This window comes from Onychostoma macrolepis, chromosome 25 (assembly GCF_012432095.1).
Source record: "Onychostoma macrolepis isolate SWU-2019 chromosome 25, ASM1243209v1, whole genome shotgun sequence".
In the NCBI taxonomy this organism is placed as follows: domain Eukaryota; kingdom Metazoa; phylum Chordata; class Actinopteri; order Cypriniformes; family Cyprinidae; genus Onychostoma; species Onychostoma macrolepis.
In genome coordinates, this window is record NC_081179.1 from 20,344,402 (window position 1) to 20,369,852 (window position 25,451).

Genomic DNA, 25,451 nt, shown 5'->3' on the forward strand with positions numbered 1-25,451 from the left:
CAATTAGGGCTTTCAATCTGCAGGGAGCAGTCACCACTCATTAGCTCTCACCAGCAGAATCCACATTTCACACCCACCACCAACCTGAGGGTGGTCAGTCGGAATGATGTTAAGCAAAACACTTCAACATGCTTATTAGCACCAAGCTGCCAAACGCCAAGATGGCCCAGACGGACCATTTGCCATAAATGAGGCCATGATAAAGATGGAACGGCATGAAATTTAATCCAGCGTGGACAAAGATAACCTTGGTTGTGGGTGGCAGGGTTTTCATTTTTTTCTTCTGGTCTTCTATCCTGCTGCAAAGACCACTATTATTTAGATTACTTGTACCTCTGCAAAACCGAAAAAAAAAAAAAAAAATTCAAAGCAAGAGACATGTCAAATGGTACACAGTAACAACAACCCATTTGGACCATACATTTATGCTTCATAGCCTTGTTTTCATTAGTGTCAAATTGCATATGGCATCTTCTGTCATCTGAGCAAGAATAGATCTCATTTTTAAGAATATTTCAAACTGTAAGCTGTAAAGACCAAGGCTAAATCAAGGTTTGGTGAAATACACCTAAAGAATTGTACCCTGTTCACACTGACAGTGACTTGAAGCCTCAAAGAGATGTTAAGTCATTCATTTTAAATGAGAGTTGGCGATTTTCAATGACATAAGCAGCAGTGACTATTGCCTAACCAATATAAGCACATCCTGGTTCTTGACAAGGTTGACTGTACTATATGAATTGTCTCTGGCCGCATATGCAGACATATATTAAAAGATGACATGTGGAAAACCATGTCAGAAATTGTTGGAGTAGTCGCAGGACATACAGAGACCTGGCAACCTCTGAATGTGATTTAAGAGATAAAAATATAGATTATTCTGTAAAATTACTTAAACCTCCAGCTATATCATTCCAAGTAATGTGTTCATAAAGTGTTGTAGACTTTCCAATCTCTTGACATGAAAGGACACAGCGACACAGGTTTCATTTTGAAAAAAGAGGGTTCAGGCAACAGACAATTGCACACTAAGACCACAAAGAGATAGACAGAGAAAGTGAAAAGTTTATGGCAGTGCCATTTTACTGTGTTGGAGTGACCAGCTGGAAAGTAATCTGAACTTCAAAAATACCCACAGTAATTCAGCAATTTCAGACATTCAGAAACTGCATTGGTCTCTGACATTTCAAGCGGTGCAAAACCTTTTGGAACAAAAATCCATTCCCAATTTAGAGCAGAAAGTAGCGATCCATACTCGCTAGAATTCATGTCTAGGACAGAGGAAAATCTACAGAGAATGGGGAACAAAATTAGAGTGGAATGTCAGATGACCCTCCATTGATTAGGTCACATCATGAACTTCAGAAAAAAAAAAAAGAAATCTGTAATAGGAAAGATATTGAAATACCCCCAAAGTAACTAGGAACAACTAATAACATAATTAAACATACATACTGATAACACATAACTGAAATGACATGGTAATGACATGCTATACTCCATGTTAAATTATGATTAAAAATAAAATAAAATAAATACATTTAGAGATTGAGATGTGAACAACTCACTTATAATTATTAGTATTAGTTTATTATTCCATCTTATTATTGTGCATTATAATATATATATATATATATATATATATATATATATATATACATAAAAGTACATTTTTTGCCTCATTTAAAAAATTTAAAAATAAAAAAAATAGCAGAAGGAAGTTGGGGGTGGAGGTAGACAAGATGAACGTACAAATAAGATCCGTGACGAAGTCGTGGAACACTTGAGGGTGCTTAAGGTCTTTATGAGGAGGAAACGCAGCGGGGAGGGAGGGAGGCAGGGAATCCTCAGCAGGGAGACACTTCTGTGGCTCTGGGAGAAATGAAGGGGCATCTATAATCATTTGGCGGTGTGGAACGAAATGAAGGGAAAGGGGAGGGGGGGGGCTTGCACTGTCATCCCAGTGTCAGGATAACCTGATTAGAGCCAGCCATGATTCATCTATGGCTCCCACTCTTTCACCTGAGCTGTTTGGAAAACTTCTCCTTTTTCGCGTTCCCTCCATCAAGCTATAGCTTTCTGCTTCTAAATTACTTATTTTTCCTACTCTGTTTGATGCTTTTTGCATTTTCTCGCTCTCCCAGGGAATATTTTCCACTTGTCTCATCTTTCTGTCACATGAGGAATTAATGGCTCAGACTCACATAATCGTGCACATTCAAAAGCATAAAAATCTACATACCCCAAAAACACAATTTGTGCATTTGTACATACTTCAGGTTGTCTAGTGCTGGGCTGATTTTTTTTTAAACAATATTGCATCAATACTTTATATTCATGGATGTGTATTTGTCCACTAATTTTAGAACTAGGAAAATAATGTATTCATTTCTGAAATGAATATGGACTGTTTAATGCAGGGGTCACCAAACTTGTCCTGCAGAGTTTAGCTCCAACCCTAATCAAACACACCTGAACCAGCTAATCAAGGTCTTGCTTGGTATACTTGAAACTTCAAGGCAGGTGTGTTGAGGCAATTTGGAGCTAAACTCTGCAGGCCCTCCAGGACCGAGTGTGGTGACCCCTGGTTTAATGTATTGAAAATAATTAACAAAGTTAATATAACTTCCTTTTTTTCCATTTCCTGAGGCTACACTACTGGTTTCTCCCCAATTCCTGTAATTATGATATTCACCATTATTATGCAACCCTTGTCTTGCAACCCTTATGCAACCCAATCTCTCCCACCCTCCAGGTCTAAGTTGATGTCTACTATTATTTTTTAACCTTAAAAAAAAATCTAATTAAAATATTTAAGAAAGTTATTAGTAATCTAATTAATAAAAGTACCAATATAGCCTAAACTACACATACTGCGATAAAATAAACATTATTTAAATATACTTTATTTTTAATTATTCTACAATAATCTGTGGTTCAATGTGAAGACATTTATGATTACAAGTTTTTTTTTTTTTGGTGCAATTAATTGTGATTAATCACAGATTAATTAATCACAGTGCTAACTTTTTTTTAATTTATTTATTCACAACCTTAACTTATTTATATGCCTTAATTCATTTATTTGCATAATTTATTTATGTACATTTTCAGAGGTGCTTTTTTGAAGTGCAGCATTGTACAAGAGCGAAGCGACAAGATTTGGACAAAATACAACTGCAATTCCAAATTTGCAATATCCTTCATTTGTGAATCATGACATATGTGCCACAATTTGGCCTCAACGTATTTAAGTAATGTGCCATTTTACTATTTGTTCATGTAAATGTTCAGGATAAATAGTAAACTAATGAAAGTATACACAGAATAACATGTGTATGAGCTTATTATTTTATGAAAGTCACAATATGTCTTCAAAATTGTGTAGTCTAGTTTACTCTTTCTAGATAAGTGCACGATTAGTCTCAGAAAATCCAGTATTCGTTGGCTGCACTTTAAGGTCTGTGGCAAACAGAGTCAAAGTTAATATTGTTTGACCTGTATGTTACATTCCAGTGTTTGACCTTCACACTACACTGGACCGGGGGTACCAATGTAACTTGACACTTGGATGTAGTTCAGTGCACTTCATGTGAAACAGCCATGATTCCCTACATTGGCTATTCTTGTCTTAATTCATTCTTTTTGGCAATGTAGGCTGACGCTGGGTTCTCTCCCTCCATCTATCTGTAGGATTGCAGGAGTTATGGGGCGCAAGGTCATACTTTACCCACCCCCACCCCTCACCCTGCTCCTGCCTCAATTATTTGCTTCAGGGGGCAATTACTCCAGCCTCGACAGACCTCTCCTTCCCATTTCCCTGTTTCTCTCTCTTGCAGTTCACATCACTCACTTCACTTTTACTGCTCCCAATTCCTTTTCCATTTTTGTGCATGCATTCCTATTTTAAAATCAACCTAACCGTGTTCTTCTCCACATTCAAAGCATCAAGGTAATCTCTAAATACTTGATTTTCCTACACAAGCTAACTACAGTTTACACCAGGGGTAGCCAACCCTGTTCCTGGACAGCTACCATCCTGTAGAGTTTAGCTCTAACCCTAATCAATTACACCCGGACCAGCCAATCACGGTGTTTAGGATGACTTGATCACCAACAGGTACTGTAGGTTTGTTGGAGCGGGGTTGGAACTAAAGTCTTCAGGAAAAATTCTTCAGGTCTTGAGGACCCAGACCTTTAGATGGTGGCAGAAGGTCTGTACTCCATTGCAGCTTTAATTAGACAAAGACGGCTCAACAGGCAATCTGACAGACAACCACAGTTAGTTTAAAGCAACCAACCACAGTTAGTTTTTTTCAGAATCATGGTGTGAAAGGTAAGGGTGTTAGAGGTATGAAAATATAAAGCTGATATCCCTACAGTAACAGACTGGCATGCAACCAATAAATCATTTATTCAAGAATGTTGTGCAACTTCACTGCAACAATGGTGCATAATCTATGCTGTGAGCTTCACATACTTTTAAAACTCCATTTTTCAGTTGATTCTGATAAGTGAACATTGTCCCAATTGTAAACACGATGGCTTTCTTCTTCCATGAGGGGGTTTGGCATCACAACGGCTTTGTTTCCAAGCGGTCTGTTAAAGAATGCAACACACGCATCTCCCAGAAATGGGAAGGGTCAGTTTGTGTGCCCTATGTATCAGGCATTCAGTCAGTGAGCGTGACGTCTCTGGCTGAGACCAGCAGCGAGGTAGCCCTCTGGGAGCAGAGTTGCTACCCCTGGTTTACGGCAATGATTCCCAGCTGGTTTTGCTTCAAGTCCCAGCAGACCCACTACAAACCCAAAGATCTCAACAAGTTTTTCAAAAAGTTAGGCTCCATCCTGTGATGTCAGCGTAGGCCAGGGCTGCCCAGTCCTGTTCCTGGAGATCTACCTACCTGCAGAGTTCAGTCAAAGAGTATAGAAGACCAAGAGGCGAAACTCTGTAGAAAGTTCCATTGCAACAGCGGAGCCCAGCAGCAGCCCTGCGCTTCCACCATTTTGGGGTGAAAGCGACTTGGCAGTCCACTAGATTCTAGCTGTCGCTATGGCAAATATCAGCTGATTTGTTTAAAAAACCGTGCATTAAAGCTGAAATACAGCCTGGACGATGACAACAATAATGTACAATCACTAGACTAATGATCATCAAATCATTTTAACAGTTTATTTTACAGACTTTATTTTAAAGTTTTCCCTTTTTTTCACAAAACCTTTTGCTCTCTAGAAACCATGTCAGTTTCGGCTGAAAATATTTCAAGTGTTAGCATTATAAACACTGAATTAATACCAACATATGAAATTAATTAAATTAATGACAGAAAAATTAGCAATGTTGGACAATAAATATATAACAGCTTGACAGTAAACTGTTTTTGCAGTATTGTCTTATATTAATGTCCGTTAAAGGAAGACTAAAAAAAGAAAGAAAACGTTTTTATGTAAAAAAACAAAACAAAAACACATGTACAGCCACTTTCTCCAAAATTGTTTAATTATTTAATTATGACAGACACAGCAATGCATCATGTTCTAATCTAGATCATCATGTTTGTAGTGTGTTCAGGGAATTAAAACGTACAATATATATTTCAGACCTAGTGGAGTAATAGTAAATAGTAATATAGTAAGTAATTGTAAATGTGTAAGTTGCATAAGCTCATTATAACTTAGTGTCATCCATATAAATCATTATTATGTTTTCTTTGGCTAGGACCTGCAGTTCCTAAAAGGATTTAGGTTTACTACTAGACTAAAAACTGTTAAAGTTAGCAGGTGCATAAGACAGCGCTACGTCCCACTTCAAAACACAATATTTTGTACACTTTTGTGAATATTCACCTGTCGGGGTCTTTGAAAAAATGATGAAAGGTAAGATTTTTACTGTCACACTGATAGTTTCTGCAGTGGATTGCCCAACATTCCGTTCTTTTATTCCACTTTGACTTCTCTTTCGTTGTTATTTGGTCTATTTCTGTGTATCTGTAACGTTATCCAGTTGGAATTTTCACCCCAAAATGCCGGCCACCTAGTGGCTGTTACCCAAAACGCATCAGAGTTTTGCCTCTTGGTCTTCTATACTCTTTGGTTCAGTTCCAACCCTGTTCCAACACCTGACTGCAATTATCTAGTGCTCCTGAAAATCTTAAGTAGGTTCATTTGTGTTTGATCAAGGTTGGAGCTCCAGAATCAGGATTGGCCACCCTTGACATAGCCAGTGGTTCCCAACTACATTCTTGGGAGTCTTTACCAATGAGTTGTTGACCTGAATCAGGTGTGTTTGATTAAGGAGACATGCAAATTGTGCATTCTCCATGTACTTGGTTTTCCAGCCAATGACGAAGGCCAGCGGTTTTTCTATTTCAGTCCTCGCATACCACAGCTTTGCAAATTTTGCATGTCTCTCTTATATAACACAAATTATTCAGATAACCAGTTCGTTAGAAGAGAGCTCCATGCATGAACTGTGTTCAGATTGACATGGTCCCTACACAGTGTTCTTTACTCCCTACTCCTGGAGCACGGAAATTTCGTTGAAGTTTACTTCACTTCAGAACATTCATTCACGGCCTTGCTCTACGCCACTGCCTGCAGCGTCTTCACACACAGAGGAAACTTACTAGAGAACTGTAAAGTGTGACATAATATACTGTACCTCTGTGAATAAGTACAATTTAAATTCACACATTTTAATGTCCTTTGAATGGAACATATGCACTCCCTTCGAATATCCTGTGATGTCCACTTCGCAGGGCACTTACAGTTGCATAGAACAAACATCTGAAGTGATAAGTGAGGACTGGAATTGAGAACCACTGATGTAGGCAATGGGAATAGTGACAGGTCCACTTGTGCTTTTGGAAATCCAGTTTGTGGCATTGCATCATCTGGCATTTTCCATACCCTCCAAATGATTTAACCCATTCATATCCAACAAATGCTCCATCAAAGGTTTCTCAGTTGGTAAGTGGCGTAACCTCTAAAGTAACGCACATGAAAACAGATGTCTCCCAATATTTCATTGAGGGCATCCTGGCCAGAACAATAAAATAAACCAACAGCCTTTGCAAGGAGCCACATGAATTGGTACCTCTGTACTGAGATCAGAGTGGATATTGAGCGCTAGTCACTGGACGCATCAAATCAATACCAGCAGAAGCCAAGGGGAGACGGTGCAGATTGTGGGATGATTTATGCCTCGCAAAGGGCGTCTAATACCCTGTTCAGAGCGTGATAGGCTCTACTAGGGCAGAAGCAATGCTGGAATCTATAGCTATTTGATTCACAAGTGCACAGCACAGATCTGCAAACCCAATGGGAAAAACTGTCTCAGCTTTTTTCTGCCGGGATAATTCATTTCGGAACAGAGTGTATGACTGCTCGAGGAGCGAATCAAGTATTCAACATGCCACATCAGTAGCTGAGAGGTCTACAGTTCTACATCATAATGGAGTTCAGTGGGCTGAAAGTTATGTGTTGCAAACCGCATAAGAAGAGGAGCTGCATCCCATTTTGATTCAATCACTTGAATTATAACCAGGTGTCGACAAAGGTGCATTCGCACTGACAGCGATTAAATTGCTTGGAACTCTCTGTTCTTTTTGTTGCAATATTCTGCAGTGTCGCTACTCCTGCTACAACCAGCTGAATTGGGAGATGAATCACAAGAGCTACCCAAGGGTTTTTGAGGCCAAGGACCCCAAAATATGATGATTGCCTTGTGAGGGACTATCTTTCTAAAATACAATAGCAGCTATTCAATGTCCTTTATGAAAACCATCTATACAGCACGAGAGGTTCTGGAACGTTCACTTTAATGCGTCCAACATAGCCAATGTTGCGGATAATCAGAAATAGTGCTTTGACTCACATACATTATCCCACACTCTATATAACTGCATTTCTCCTTCCGTTCCTCTTGGTCTCCTTATCTGTATCCATCTATTCCCTGTTTCCCTCTCTCCCTCTATCGTTCTGTTGGTTGTGTCTCTTTGATGCTGTGTCAGTAGAGGAGAGCGAGAGAGCAAGATACCGTGGATAATGAGCTTTAATCAGGCCCAGAGCTCACAGGAAGCACAATCATCAGAGCCCTGATGTTCAGACTAGCCACTCGCTGTGCTCAACACACACACACACACACACACACACACACACACACATACATACAGACTTTGTTCACAATGCAGCATTACCTGTTATTTTTGAAAGCGCTAGTATATTTAGTATAGTGAATTTAAATACTGCAGTGCAAAATGTGTACTGTGCAGTACACTAGCATTCAATTCTAAATAAATAAGCTCTACTTCAAACTCGCAGATCAAATACACTCCAGTGTGTGTGTTTATGTTTGTGTGTTTGCATTTCTTATCCCTCTAAACCCCGATACGCTAATGCTAATCTATTTACTTGGCCGACTTTGAAACTTGCCTGAAATCTAGATTAAACCTCTAGTTTTTAGAGACGCACTGAACCTCTCACATGAAGAAAAGCATACATACATACATACATATATTTATATTTGTGTGTACACACACACACACACACACTCACACAGGGACTTATCTACTTTCTGCAGACTACGGTGTGTGTATGTGTAGCTATGAGTCAATGTAAACTCTATAATCTCGGGAGTTACAAATGTTAAATATTCCCTTAGGCCTCGACAAGGCGCCACATCCCACTCGCATTCACACACGTACACTATACACTCATGTTCAATCACAGAGACCATCAGTTACACACCCGCTATCAAACAAGCTCTGTTCCAAAGCCTTGTGAGCCGCATTGCTATATAGTGTTTACACAGTCAGCTACCTTCTAAGGTACGCTAAAAAAAAATAGAAGCAAATTATTTGAAACACTCAGTGTTGACAGCAAATAGCACTCCTTAAGTGAAGCACATGAGCAAGGTGACTCACAATTGATAGCATGTTGCTAAGCTAACAATGTGGCACTCTTATAAGCTTAACAATGCACATAGCTGACACATTTATTGGGAAAATATTTTACATTTTAATTAGAAATTCACTTTTGTATTGATACCGCCATCCACCATCTTGGGTGTTTTTATTATTATTATTATTATTAGTAGTAGTAGTAGTAGTAGTAGTAGTAGTAGTAGTAGTATTATGAAGCTGCCTTAAAGTCAATTCTGTCACAGTTCAGACAAAAGCAACAACACAAAACGTCAGTGTATGCTTTAATCATGGTCACGAATTAGCTAAATAAGACAAATGAGACAGCTAAATGAGACAGTTCATACACACACACACATACACACACACAAACACAAAAATTAAATAAATTAGAATAACTTTTTTACATTCATGTTGTTCTGAAACTGTGACTTTTTCTTCCATGAATTACATAAAGAGAAGTTTAGCAGAATGTCCAAGTCCCGCTCTTTTCTGTACAATGAAAGTGAGTAGGGATTGAAGAACTGCAGTGTTGTTATTGTTAACTAAAACTATTAAAAATAGTTTTTGGTAATTGAAATAAAATTATTAATATATGTATAATATAAATTTTACATGAAAAACTCCAAACTCAAACAACAATTAACAATGTTGTTGTCTTGGCAACTAACTGAAATAAGTGTAAGTTGAAGTACTAAAATAACTAAAACTGAAATAATAATAATAATAATAAATAATGACAAAATCTAACATAAAAATTTATGAACACTGAAAATATAAACATAAAATCAAATTCTAAATATTAATAAATACTATAATTGTATATAAATATTAAGGTACTAAAATAACCAAAACTAAAACTAATAATAATAATAATAATAATAATAATAATAATAATAATAATAATAAATAAAGACAGCAATAATAAAAATAACAAAAAAAATGACTAAAACGTTACTAATTTAACATTTTATTAAAATTAAATTAAAATTAAAACAGAATGTATAAAAATCTAATTCAAAATATTTATAAATACTACAATGATATATAAATGTTACTAAAATAACACAAAGGATGTGAAAACACATAAAGGTATCATAATATTGGTCTATATTACACATTTCTTATGTCTTCTTATGCTATATGATAGCTTTGCGTGATAAACAGACCGAAATGAAACGAGTTATTCGAGTTTCATGTTTGGCTGAAGTGTTTCGTTAAACCCAAACTGAAATCCTTATCTAACGCTCATAGCTTCCATAACATCATCTTTTTTTGATCTAATCCTCTTTCTTATAATCCCTCAACATGGCTGCTGTGAGTTTGGCCATGTGCGCTTGTGTGGACTTCATGCGGTTACGTCTTCTATATAAAATCAGAGGTGTGGACACTCCAGAGAATGACTGTGAGAATCTCATTCCCAGCAGTACAAGGCGTCTGGACCGAGGTGCCAAGACGGAAACAGAGAATGCAACATTTGCATTTAAAAAGGTGACATTTGCAATGCTGGTCTGGAGGCGCAGGCATGAGAGGAGAGACAGGTGCTGGGATAGCCCATATTCATCTCGGTGACAGGAGGACGACAATGAGAATGTCAAAGCCAAGAGTTAGACAGCACACCAAATCACACACACACGCTCCGAAACGAAGGCCGCTGTCCAAAATAACCCTGACAATCCACCACCTCATCTCTCAAACCCATGTGGAGATAAATTGGTGGCTGTTTGAATCGACTTTTCCCTCATACCGAAGTAATTATGTAAAAACAAGGGCTGGAAATTGTAATATCTGTTGTAGTCGCATTAAACTTCAAGTTCAGGCGAAGTGGTACATGCATTATTTATGTGAAATGTGGAATAAATGATAATGTAAACACAGACTGTTTAGACCTGAGGAGCATATGATTAGTGTGAGCGGAATTGTCTTCATTGTTAGTGAAGTGCAGGCGGGTCGTTTGGAGTTCATGTGGCGGTGTTGGTGCTGATGAGAATCAGATATGGGGTTTGTTCGCTCTGTGAGGGCTTCTGATTGGCTGCCGTGATCAGAGAGCTGCGCTTGAACAATGAACTGCTAGATGCAGAGTGGAAAATGTGCGTTAAAGAATTCCAATGTTTTCTGAACAAGGCAAAACGGTAATGTCATTCATTTTTGGCCATGTACCATGTTAACAGCATGTTTCTTTAAACACGTACATTACCTGTCAATTTTTTTTTAATTTAAGCTTGTGCCGAAATGGATTAAATTAATTTTATTTGATAAATATATTTGCATTTATTGGGTCAAAATATAATACAACTGTAAAATTTTGAAATATTATTGCAATTTCAAATAACTATTTTCAATTTGAATATATTGTAAAATGTAATTTATTCCAGTGATCAAAGCTGAATTTTCAGCATCATTACTCCAGTCTTCAGTGTCAAATGATCCTTCAGAAATCAAACTAATATGCTGATTTACTGCTCATATTTTTTTAGTCCAAAAGATTTTCAAAAGAAACAGAAATCATTTGTAACATTATAAATGTCTTCTCTCTCTCTCTCTCTCTCTCTCTCTCTCATTTTTCATCTTTTTTTTTTTCAATTTAATTCAGGGGTATTATAGTTAACTAAAACTAAAACCATGAAAGCATTTACATTACTATTTTTTTTTTTTAGTTGAACTTAATATACTAAAATAAATAAAACTATAGAGCGAGAGAGAGAGAGAGAGAGAGAGAGAGAGAACATGAATATTAATGACAAAAATCTCAAACTTTAAAATTGAACTGAAAATGGAAAACAAAAATTAAAACAAACTCAAAATATTATATTTCAATTATACTAAAATAACAGAAGTTTAGGATCAGTAAGCATATAACATTATACTGTATGTATATGTATATCAAAAGTCAAATTGAGCAATATTTGGTAGATCATTATATATATATATATATATATATATATATATATATATATATATATATACATATACATATATACATACATATATACTGTATATATATTTGAATATATATATATATATATATAAATAAAATTGTATGAATATTTATATGAATATATATTCTACAAATGGTATTCATTTCAAAATTTTATAAAAACATAACTGTATTGCGTTGGCAGTCCTACAAACCATAAGTCTCTGAGCCTCAGGTGCTGCTTGTTTCCAGCAAGATCTTAATTTGGGCCTCTGCCTTCTGGCGAAATTTCAAATGTGCAAATATCTGAAAGAATTGCAGTGTTTAAGGTCTCTAATCTTGCTGAGTTTATTTATTGCTGCTCGTCCCGGCCAAATCCCTTCCTCATTAATATCCGTTGAAGCAAAAGGAAAACAGTTACTCTAGGTTTGCATACAAAATTATACATTTTAAGCATATGTATTTGGGGATATTCTAATATTAAGGCATTCCACAAGCTTGCCCCCATTTCCAAATAATAACAAGCATCTCATATTTTAATACGCCTCCCTTGAAAGACAATTATCTTTAATCAGGATCTTTCGCTTCCAGTTTCAGTCTCTGTGTTCCCATGACTGCTTTTATCAGAGGAGATCATTATGGGCCAACTATTACCCAGAGTATAGTTTTACAGGCAATAAATAACATTACACGGTTGTAAGCGCTGTTTATTCATTAATTCATTTGTTTTATCCTTATTTTGGAATGACTTTAGGATAAAGAACAGGCGGAAATGAGAGCATTAAACACCCAAAACTTTGAAAAAAAGTTGAAAATTCTGTCATTATTCACGGTTGACTACTTTTGTGATGCTTTTTGGTCACCATTCACTTTTATTGTATGGAAAAGGGCAGCAATAACATTCTGCTAAATTTCTCCTTTTGTGTTTCACCGAAGAAAGTAACTTATAAATATTCAGATAGATAGATAGATAGATTTTCATTGATTAACAACTTAAATTTAAAACTTTTTATACACAAACCTATCATGTAACTTCAGAAGACTTCAAATATATATGAATTACACAGACTACTTTAATGGTGTTTTTTGTTGTTTTTGGAGCTTGAGAGCTCTTCGTCGCCAAAAGGGCAGCGTTAACATTCTGCTAAACTTCTCTTTTTGCATTTCACAGAAGAAAGCTAGTTTTTCTAAGAGTACATATTCAGAATTTTCATTTTGGACTGAATTATTTCTTGTGTGTAAAGCTGACATTTCAACGCTATCTCACAACCAGTTGTACGTATTTTACAAGGTGGCTAATTTGTACAACCTCATTCATATGATTTTGTATGATTTGTCTAAACCCCAGTGACGGGTAGGTTTAGGGCCGGGGGTTAGGTGTAGGTCATTCGTACAAATTCATACGAATTGGCAACTCGTAAAATACGTACAATTTAACAAAAATCGTATTAATTTGTACAAGTGAGGTCGTACGAATTAGCCACCTTGTAAAATATGTATGAATTACCATGAGATCGGGATGGACATTTCCAAAGCAAAAATGAAATCTTACCTTCATTAAGACAGATTCACTGAGCTTTTCTCGGTTTACAATCTTTATGGCAACTTTCTGACATGTGACACAGTGGATCCCAAGCTTTACAAGACCTAGAGAAAAAAAAAAAGAAGAAAGAAAAGAAAAATATTAGTCTAATCATTGGTCCGCAATATGGCTGAGCAATGTTTTCGCTCACAATTTAATCAGGAAACCCTCTCTCACGGGCCATTTTCTGTTACACACAAGCACGTTTCCCTCGGCATCTGCCAGACGCTTCATTCATATCTCAAGACAAACAGCGTCAGGTACAGCAGATAAGCAAAACTGCGAGAGGAACTGATGGTGAACAGCTACCTAAAGGCCTTTCTGCTTTATCACTCGTGACGTGGAGCTTCATGGTGCGCGAGCAGCACGGTGGCTTGAGGAAATCATTTCTCACAAACATCCGCCACACGCTTAATACTTTTATTAGTCAAAGTGCTAAATGTTTACAGGCTTCACGCTTCATGCTTCCCCCTCACTTCTCGATACTATGTTCAAGGACTTTCTAAAGAAAAATCTTCAGCGTAAACACCTCGGGTCCTTCGGTGATTGTTGAGCAAGCATTTTCAAATGAGACAAAAGCCACTAAAGACGATTCAGCAAAGTTGTTTGCTGCTCCGCATATAGTAGAGTTTGAATTGTTGGGTAGATAGGGAGGGTTGGACGCCTGCGCGAGACAAGATAATGAATGTTTCGTATCCTAAGGTGCACGCGTATCGGAAAACTGACAGGAGCGTAAACCGAAAAACGCTGTGATTTGCAAAGAGGATGCTGTGAATGTTTTTGGGTTGTATTTAAGTGTAAGAAACCCCCACCTCATCCCTACCAAACCCTCGTCCCTGATGACACTCAACAGACGCTCCTGAACAACCTCTGCTCTCATGTGACTCAATGGCTCTTCATGAACTGTGGAAAACTGGCTGGTTTTGAAGAAGGAGTGCAAAACTGTCCACTGCTGAAGAGGAGAAGAAACAGCGAATAATATTTTTATGCCTTTAAAGGAACTGGGCTGTTAATTTATATTATATTATATTATATTATATTATATTATATTATATTATATTATATTATATTATATTATATTATATTATATTATATTATATTATATTATATTATATTATATTATATTATATTATCACATCACATTATATGTCATATTATATTATATGATATCACATTATATCACATTATATTATAATATATTATATTATGTTATATTACATATCACATTACATATTATATTATATTATACTATATTATAAACACTATAAAGGTATATTTGTATAGCACTTTTCACAATACAAATCATCATTCAGCTCAAGTTTTTTCTGTCCACTGTGCGTGTGAGCAATAAGTGGCAGAAAAACTGAACTGATTCCATGACAATAATTTTTGCTTATTTTTTAAATTATTATTATTATTTATTAATTAAAATTAAATTCAATTTAAATTATAATTTTTTTAAAAAGTATAGTCACTTCACTAATTATTATTTTTTTAAATTTTATATTAAAAACAAGAGTAAAACAGTTGTCTTGATAATTTTATAAAAAAAAGCCTTGTTATTATATTTGATTATCTTTGATTACTCTTTCAAAACATTAAGAAAAGTACCTGAATTATTGTTATTCAATAACACATTAAAATTCAGTTCATACAGTAACTTCGGTACACCTTTTCTGATTATCATTTAAAATTTTTTTAAATGGCTGTTTTTCTTAATTAGGATTAAGAAAATTATTTTTAAAAATGATTTTTCAAATGAGTCATGTGGTTCAACCAACACGCAGCTACATGCACAAAAATAAAGTCAATAAGTCTCTTAAAATATCAGATCTGACCTTTTAGGACAAGGGAAGGATAGTTCAGGTTGTAAAATGTCATGTGGTGCGACTCCTTAATGATATTTATGAATGAATAATATAAAATATTATGTTCACCATGAAAATTATATAGACCAAATCTAAAATCCATATCAGCTCCAGCTTCTCTTCAGTGGAGAGAAGAAAAAAACCCTGCTACAATTACATTAATATATGATAAACGATTCACAGTCCGGGTAGAACCAGTCTCAGGTCTGGATCTGGACTGCAAACTGCTAATTGGTGACCTCTGATATAGGGTGCACCAAACGGGACATATTATACGGTAAAGCCCTGCACCCTTCAGGTGCGAGAAAGAGAGGGAATATCATTCAAATGTCAGCCGCAGCTAATTAAACAATAATGACACTTGAAGGCAAACCCAACAGAGTGTGTGTGTGTGTGTGTGTGTGTGTGAGTGGGGGCAAAACCATTAGTATGGATCCAATCATCAGAGGTCAGTGATTAGAAATAAAGAAAGAAAATCTCATAATGAGGAAAATACATACAAAAACACCCCAAAAATGAAAAACCATCACTCAAAATGTCCTTTCTCATAATCAAAGCCCTTTGTTTATAAGACTCGAGGAAAAGAGTTTCATATACTTAGAGCGCTGTGACCTATTCCAGCTAGGATATGATAATACACAAAGACATTAGCACAAAATATATATGTGAAGAGCATATCACAGTCAGACGTCATACCGCATGACATTATCACAAAGATACAGCGCATTAAGTCCAAGGGCAGAAGAAATGGCCTTATCAAAAAGAAGAAAAAAGCCACACGACGGGGAAAATGCTTGGCGAAACCCTTTGTACGCGCTTCATCTGCTCTGATAAGAATTCAAGAACACTTGGTGGAGTCTCGGCGTATGACTGACGACAGGGCGGCCGCTCGCTCCGTATCGATTACTGTCCTTGTGTGCCTTCCCAATCAATGAAATTAAAAGAGCTGCTGTCCACAGCAACATCATAATAATGGTCAAAAACACGATATTCACCTTGACCCAAGAGTTAACATATGCCTTAACGTATATATTGCAGTTGCAGTTGTCAATACTTGAGGAGATATACTTAACATATATATTTCTTTTAATATAACATAATATAATATGGCTGAAGATGGCATAGTTTGTCATTTTAATCAATAGCTTTGAATTTTTTGAGTCACTGTTCTTCCAAAAAAAAAAAAAATAAGTACTGTTATGGCACTGATTGATTTCCATTTAAAAAAATAAAAAATACATACCATCAAGTGTAAGTTCCAAAAAATATTTGACTACTTTTCTGGACGACTACTCATTTGTTATAAATAAGCAATCCTGAAAACCCTACTACTATATACAACAAGATTTACTGTACATTACCAAAAAAAATTAAAGGAATACTTTACTCAAAAATGATGACTTGCTCACCAATGGATCCTCTGCAGTGAATGGGTGCCGTCAGAATGAGAGTCCAAACAACTGATAAAAACATCACAATAATCCACAAGTAGTCCACACCACTCGTCCATCAGTTAACATCTTGTGAAGCGAAAAGCTGCGTATTTGTACAAAACAAATCCATCAATGAGACGTATTTTAACTTCAAACTGTTGCTTCCAGGTAAATCATGAGTCCTCTATCCATAATATCGCTTTCTCTAGTAAAAAAAAAGTCATCTGGTCTGAATCAGGAGAGAAATATGCACAAATTAAGCACCGTTTACAAGTCAAAACAGCTCTAAACAAATATGTGGGTGGATTTTGATGTGAGAGACAACAGGGGATGGACTTTTTCACTGAAGGAAGCGTTATTATGAATTATGGACTATGGATTATGGATTTTGGCCAGACGTGAGCATTTAAAGTTATAACACCTTGATAGTTTTGTATCTCATAAACACGCAGCTTTTCATCATATTTAACTGATGGACTGGAGTGATGTGGATTATTTGTGGATTACTGAGATGTTTTTATCAGCTGTTTGGACTCTCATTCTGACGGCACCCATTCACTGCAGAGGATACTTTGGTGAGCAAGTCATGTAATGCTACATTTCTCCAAATCTGTTCTGAGCGAATTTTCAGCATATGTATTTTTTTTGTTTTTGTTTTTTTGGATGAACTATTCTTTTAAAATAGTGAAACAGAAATAATGTTTAATATCATAAAATGTTTAAAAGGGAATAATGTTTTGTTAAAATTGTTGATATTAGCTTGAATATCTTATCTAGTGTTCCCTTCGTGTTATGATCATACTGCAAAATTGGCCTCTGTTTTGCTTAGAAATAACTGACTCCAGATTCTTTTTATTTCTCCTAAGGCACCGAAATAAGTTTTCTCAAGCTCTAATTTTCTTATCGTTAATTTTGTATATTCGCACACAAACTTGCAGACAGTTTGTCTTCATGTCTGCTATCTCATGACTTGTGAGAATTAAGGGAATTATCAGTAACAATCATCTTGTGACTATTGTGATGCTAGCTATTCTATCACAGGGGCTTTATTAGATTTTAGCACAATGTAGTTGTGAACCTACTGTGCAAAATATCCAGGTTCTCCTTAGGCAGGCACCAGGTTAAAGGAATAGTTCACGCAAAAATTTAAATTCTGTCATTAATTACTCACCCTCATGTCGTTCCAAACCCATAAAACCTTCATTCATCTTCAGAACACAAATTAAGATATTTTGATGAAATATAAGAGCTCTCTGACCCTCCCATAGACAGCAATGTAATTAACACAATCAAGGCTCAGAAACGTAGCAAGGACATCGTTAAAATAATCCACGTGACATCAGGGGTTCAACCCTAATTTTATGAAGCTACGAGAATACTTTTTGTGCGCAAAGAAAATAAAAACAATGACTTTATTCAACAATTTGTCTCCTCCGACCGGAAACACTGGTATCTAACAAAGAAAAAGAAAAGTAAAAAAAAAAACAGTTAATCTTAAAAAAATAAAAAAAATAAAGCATATACATAAACCCAAATAGGAAATAAAACAGTTATCAAATAAGCATGTGTCCTATTCTGTAACCCCCTTTGTAATCGTTAACGTTTTCATAAGTAACTGTAATTTAATTACACATTTTTTCAGAGTAACTGTAACAGATTAGTTACATTTAATTTTAACTAGTAACTCCCAAACAAAGATAGATAGATAGATAGATAGACAGACAGACAGACGTCATGCAGTCTGAACATCTGGTGTTCACAAGCAAACATTTGTTTCCTCTCCAAGAAACAATGCTTGGACAATGCTGTTTAAAAGGTGGGCTCTACCTTAAAATTCCAAACAACAAATGGAAAAGTTTCCGGCACATATGTGGCTCCCATAACCACCTCCTTATTCAAATGAGCCCCTCATGAATTATTCAGGAATCTATAATTATGCATTCCTTTTGCTGACGTGGAGTTTGAGGCATTAAAAATAGATCTGAGCGGAACGGCAGCACAAGCCCCAGTGGAGTCCCACCGCTGTGTTTTGACTGCCTCCCTTTTTCTCGCCATTGCTAGATCCGCAATGCTCTCGGCCTGTCGTCCAGGAGGATGTGTTTTTCTGACAGGCCCTATCTCGCTGTCCCCGTCCCGCTCTGGACGCGTTACTGACAGGCTGCGGGAAATCTGGATCCCTCAAGACAGTGCTGCTAAATTCGGTTGATGGGGCGGCCAGGGGTTTTGCCGAAAGCATTTTTAGCGTAAGAGTTTGCTTCAAAAGCACAATGAGTCGCCGCTGCAACTTCCAGGGCTAACGCTTTTCCCGGCAGTGTATGAATAAATGCTTTTGTATATGTGGGCGTCTATCATTTATGCCGAAAGACCTTTACTGCTCAGCCCTACGATACCTTCCTCCCGGTAGGGGTGATCAAATTTTGAGGAGGTGCATGCATACATTTGAATGTCAATTAGACTCCGCTGACAGGTTTGGCGACGTGTGCAGACAGTCAAGTGTTTGGTTGTTGAAGCAAACGCAGTCACACGTGACAAACTGGGACACCTACTGTCATCCGTACCAACATAAGGTGGGTAAATGTTCAGTGTAAGGTTTAATCTCTGTCTACTACAGGAAATAAATTCCATTGCTTTTCACCCTTAAAGATACTATATTCTATAAATTTTTTCTACACATTTTTCACTCTGTGTTGTTAAGAGTGCCCTACTTTACCTGAATCAACCCTATATTTTTCTGTGATGTAAGTCAAGCAGTGCTAATTTCGTTGACGAAAAATATTCGTCATGATTTTCGTCAACTACATTTTTTCACAGACGAAAACGAGGTGATATCGAAATAAAAACTATTTTTGAATGACAAAAACAATGACGAAAATCTATCGACATTTTCGTCAATGAAAAAAAAAAGAGAAAAATGTTATGGAGGAACGACTGGAAAAAGACCTAGTCAGAATGAATCTCCTGTGTGGAAAGGAGGGTAGATGAGCACATTTCAACTGTAATGCTCTGATCATACGTTTGCATACACTTGCTGTAAAAACGTTACGTCTCATAAAACATTACGAGAAGAGCAGACATATGGATACAGTAAATTTGAAAAGCGTGATGACGCGAAAGAGCACTTAATTCGGTCTGGTTTTCTGAGCACACACAGCTAAATCTCGCATACAGAAAAGCACCTCTTAAACAGCGCACGATTACTGGATTCAGTCCTCTTTCGCATCTTAACGGAGAAATACACACAAAATGGTCTCAAATTGTCCGTTTTGATGAGTATTCATGTAAACACACCCTGAAGCCAAGGTTTCTTAGGTTTACACGACCAGCTTTTAACACCTACTGACCTTTAGAACAGAACTTCTTAAGGCCAAAATTTAAAGGCTGTTTTAAAGGCAACTGTACCTTTAAAATGTCTATATGTAAATGAGCTTTGTTATGACTGGCTAACCTCAGGATAGTAAATAAGCACTGATTAAACTGACATTTAACCCTTTTGCACGTGAGTTTAAAATATTCTAGCTGAGCCCCCAGTGTGAGTTTTTTTTAGGTGACCGTTATTTTAGAACTTATCGCCTTATTGTTTCCATGGCGACGCGTCATGCTTGTCATGTGACACACCGCAGCCACAATAGCGCTGTATGACACATGGATCGCTTTTATTTCATTTTTCCTTTTTTTATTCAAAATATTCACAAACATGCTCACTATATTATGAAATATCTGATATTCCGATTCTGAAATATGTGCAAGTAAATGTATTTGGTAGTTTAAACACTTTTATAATGACCGTGTTAGCTGATCTATACCGGGTGATGGGCGCCGCCATGTTAGTTTGCGCTGAATCCGAGCTATGGGATTTACAACATGCAAATTCATCCTCTCCTCCCGAAACACGTTAAAGTAAGTCTCCGGTGAACTGGGAGAAGAATCGAGTAAACTTTATTGTTACCTACACTATGTGTATATGATATCAATAAAACATGTCGTCGAATTATATTTGTAATGATCATTATTGCCGTTTCCATTGACATTAGCGTGTATTTTACAAACTATAAATGTATGGTTTTGCTAGTATTTATGTGTATTTAAATGTCTGGAACCTAAAATAAGCATTATATGGTTGAAAACATTGAATAGTTGTGATAATGTGACAAGCGCTCAGCGCCAGGAAAAGCGTGAAAGCAGATTTGAATTCAGCAGTTGATGATGTGACGCACTGAACGTTCTAATCACACCGGTGTGATCGTATGCGTCAAAGGGTTAAGACTGAAATTTAAATTAAAGGCTGTTTTAAAAAGGCTACTGTACCTTTAAACCATCTCTATGTAAAGGAGCTCTGTAATCACCATAGTAAATAAGCACTGATTAAACTGAAATTTAAAGACTGTTTTAAAGGCAACTGTACCTTTAAACCATCTCTATGTAAAGGAGCTCTGTAATCACCATAGTAAATAAGCATTAATTAAACTTTTAAGAATAAAACTTAAATTAAAAGCTGTTTTTAAAGGCTACTGTACTTTTATGATCTCTACACTATAATTGATTATGATTAGCTAACCTCAGCATAGTAAATAAGCCCTGATTAAACTGAAATTTAAAGACTGTTTTTAAAGGCCACTGTACCTTTAAACCATCTCTATGTAAAGGAGCTCTGTAATCACCATAGTAAATAAGCATTAATTAAACTTTTTAAGAATAAAACTTAAATTAAAGGCTGTTTTTAAAAGGACTGAACTTCCTGTCTTAAACTTCAAGGCTCTCTTTGAAGGCTACCGTCCCTTTAAGACCACTAATACTGTATGTAAATTAGCTATGTTATGATTGGTTAAACTCAACATTCCAGCATAATAAAAAGCATTGATATAAGCACTGAAATATGGGTGGTCACATGTCAATGAGCACATAAAGTCCATTTAAGGTAAGTCAGTTAATTCGACAGCCATCTTGACCATGAACTAACTAAATTCTAGTCAGGAAGTCCTTGAAAGTCAAAACTGCTAGCCAAGCTTATATTTGGTATGTACAACAATGTAATAGCCTATGCTAAAACATTAATTTGACAACAACTATCTATAATTTAAAAGCAAATCAATAATTTGTTTTGTTCAGACTGCTCCATCTAATGCTCATGCTAATGTGCATGCTAATGTAAACAAACAAGCAATTTCTCTATCAAAATGGCCCTTTGGAAGAAGACAATGGGAGTGTGGTGTTACACGAGGGTTGTGAGGAATCAATAACAGGGTTCGCGGTCTCACGAGGTGCTTGTAGCCATCCGGTTTCTTTCTCCACAAGATCTGCATGCATTATTTTGTTCCTCTCTACACGGCCTGTGAGGCTATAAAGGGGCTGTCCCATAATGTTCCTCGCGTTCCTCCAGGAATCGGTCCATAAGTTGGTTCATACTCACAGATGAGCCTTAACCTCTCATTGTGTGTGAGTAAATACACAGCGTTTGCACGTGCATGGATACGGTGTGTGTTGTGTGCCTCTGCGGGTGTGATCAGGGACTCCTGGTCCAGGCCAGCAGCAGATGTTTGCTGCCGAACAGATTAGCGCAGACAGCCCCAGAGGCTCTTTTGGACCGGTCAACATGCTTGTGTAACGGTGGCGACCACAGCGGTTTGCACATGCTGTGTCTCTTCCATTATTATCTTGTCATTAATGCCATAATGTTACGCAACAACCACAGATTCCTCCATCAGGCCCAGCGAGGAATTCTACACATCATTAAATAACCCTATTTGATGGATATTATTAATATTTGTGACACAGTAATAATTTTTTTTTTTTAAAAACAGAAAAGAAAACAATATTAAGTGAATATTTGGCACTGACAAATAAGAGTGTCAATGCTGTTTTAGTATTTATATGCTATTATAGTTTTTTATTAATATTTTGAATTAGCTTTTATTATCATATTTTCAGTTTTCATTTATTTATTTATTTATTTTTTAGTAATTTTTTGTGCTTTTGTTATTTGTATATATTGTTATGCGCTCAGTGCACATGACGGACATTAGCCGAGCGACGACAGATGGAAAAACAAAAGAGGAAAACGTCTGCAGAACAAAAGAAGGCATGTCTACACCGGATGCGACAGTTGTCGTGTCGCGCCGCGCCGCAACAGCTAAAGTCTGTATACACAGGACACGACATAGCGACCTTTGAAAATCATTTGAAATTTGTGTCAATACGTCATAAATAGAACGCGTCAGCAGTTTTCTGTTGGGGATTTGTCGAGTTGCGCCACACCGCGCCGCATCCAGTATAGACAGCATCACTGATTATAATGAGTTCTATAGTATTTTGCTGCGCTGCACGCGTCCGGTGTAGACACAGTGTTATGATAAGGCAAGAAGTAGGACCCATGCAAATATCAGATCAGCTTTCCAGCTCTGGAGAGAACTCAAGGAGCGGGAAGGCCTGTGATCGGACGCCGAGGTTGCTTTGTTTCTTCTCGATAGGTGAGTAACATTGGTTTTGCTTTGTTTCACAGAACTAATCGTTGCCTGGGATGCATACGTATGCGTGGGGCGGCGCTATCAAAATAGGGGCGAGAGCCTTTTGGGGTAGGGGCGTGTTTGTTTTGGTGATTTGAAATATCAACATTGGCTACCAGAAATCACTTACCCTACCTTTAAATAAATGTAGAATTTTCCTTAAAAATGTAATGTGGTGTAACCATCAAATAAAAACATATTTCCTTACATACTGCATATATGCAAGTGTAATATACATCTTAATCATTATTTTCAAAAACATTTTTAAATGTCAATTTTAACATATATTTTATAAAATTTTATTAATTGCTCTTTTTTTATAACCCAAAATAACATTGCCTTGTTCAAAAAAAAAAAAAAAAAAAAGTTCTCAAATAATGAATTTACTTCAAACGTGTCCAATATTAGGGGGCAAAAACATTTCTAAGTACTTTTATACAAATGTTATAACTTAAAAAAATAAAATAAATAAGTTTTAAGGAAGTCGCACCACATGACATTTTACAACCTAAACTAACTTTGCCTTATCAAAAACATCTGTTCTGAGATAAGTTACTTTGAAAGTTTCCGATATTTTGGGGTTAGTGAGATAAAACAAGAAAAATTAGGCAGATCATGTGATCACAAAATGGCCGCCACCATGAGTGGGACCACCCTTACACAGAATGAAACCGCTTTTATTAGGCCACTGATAAGATTCTATCTCATCATGTGAGTTGCATACTCTTGCACATATTTGGGATTTGTGACATGTGGCGTCCTGAACATCATGTGGAATGTGTTCAGTGAATGCGGATGTGATTGCATTACTGCTGTATCACGCACACGCTCCTCTGCGGCTTCCTGAATGAGCTTTGTTGTGTTGTTGTTGACGGAGGAGACTGTGTGCTTCCCGTGGCTCAAACTTTCAGACTCAAAGTACATCTCCTGCGTTTGAAGCTGTCAGAAAGCAGATCCACTGCACACATCCGTCTGGAGTAAGAACACTGGCGCTGGGGTTCGGAAGGACACTTCTAGAAGAAGACGATGTGGGGGGTTTTTCGCACCGCACAGCTCCCTTGTGGTATGAGATAAACATATATACATGTATAAATATGGAAATATATAGAACTCAATGGTTTAATATTCTAGCTATCTTCACCGAATAGGAATGATAAGACAGCGCAGCCCGTCAGATCGGCTCTCCCACTGCGAAAGTGGTAAAATCCAGACGGAAACTTTTATTTATCCACCCTTTCATTCCGCTCATCTGTTATCCACTCGTGGTAAGACCTCCCTCTCTGCTGGAGATAAAGCTATCAGAGGATCGAGCGATCTTTAAACTCTGCAGAGCGGCGAGAAAACCAGGTGGAGAGGAGGCAGGGAGGCCTGCTGTCCATGTGTGTGTGTGTGCGCGTGTACGGCAGCCGCACCGTCTTCTCGGCTGAATCGATGGGACTGGGATACCATCTCCCACAGCTTGAGTCTCTCACAGCCTCATTTATCCTACACGAGTGTATGTGGTGCGCCGCGGTGGCCAAACAGCCCTACACATCCTGAAAGACTATTACACGTCTCTGCTGGCTTCAGGGGCAAATGGAAAATGTGTGTGGTATTTTTTTTGGTTTGTTTTACGAGGCAGAAACATTGTGGTGCAGATTCCAACAGATATTTGTTTACACTTTTTACAAACTTTTCTGAAATAAGGTTTAAAATATTATATATCTATATTTTATAGAACCGATACGCAAAAAGCTTTGTGTTTTGATGCTTTTATTAAGAAACAAAGTCTCATCTTTCATATTCTTAGCATTTTTTCCAGTAATTCAAGCAATAAATGCTGTTTTGAGGCTCTTTGGTGCAGATCGGTGTATACGGATACTTTTGTGATGTTGCAGCTGCCTTTCTGCCACTGGATACAGGAACAGAATAGAATAGAATAGAATAGAATAGAATAGAATAGAATAGAATAGAATAGAATAGAATAGAATCTCACAGCTTAATTTAATTTCAGAACTGCAAATTTATATCTTGCAATTGTGAATTATTAACTCACAATAGCAAAGTAACATTTTATACCTTGCAATTCTGTGTTTATATCTCATAATTGTCTTTTTTTTCCACATCAGAATAAAAACTAAAACGGGCAATTGCGACTTTTTAAATCACACTATTCTAATGTTTTTCTCGCAATTGTGAGAAACAAACAACATATCTTGCAATTCTGAGAAAAAAAGGCAGAATTGTAAGAT

The 25,451-nt window shown here is 36.7% G+C and overlaps 1 protein-coding gene across 1 annotated transcript in view; it reads right to left on the reverse strand.

The window, feature by feature from the left end:
- The window catches only part of brsk2a (BR serine/threonine kinase 2a), a 223,527-nt gene that overhangs the window by 101,112 nt on the left and 96,964 nt on the right, over positions 1–25,451 (reverse strand). Inside the window, 1 exon segment of the mRNA XM_058766524.1 lies at positions 13,390–13,484. Within this exon segment, the coding sequence (XP_058622507.1) occupies positions 13,390–13,484 (95 nt within the window).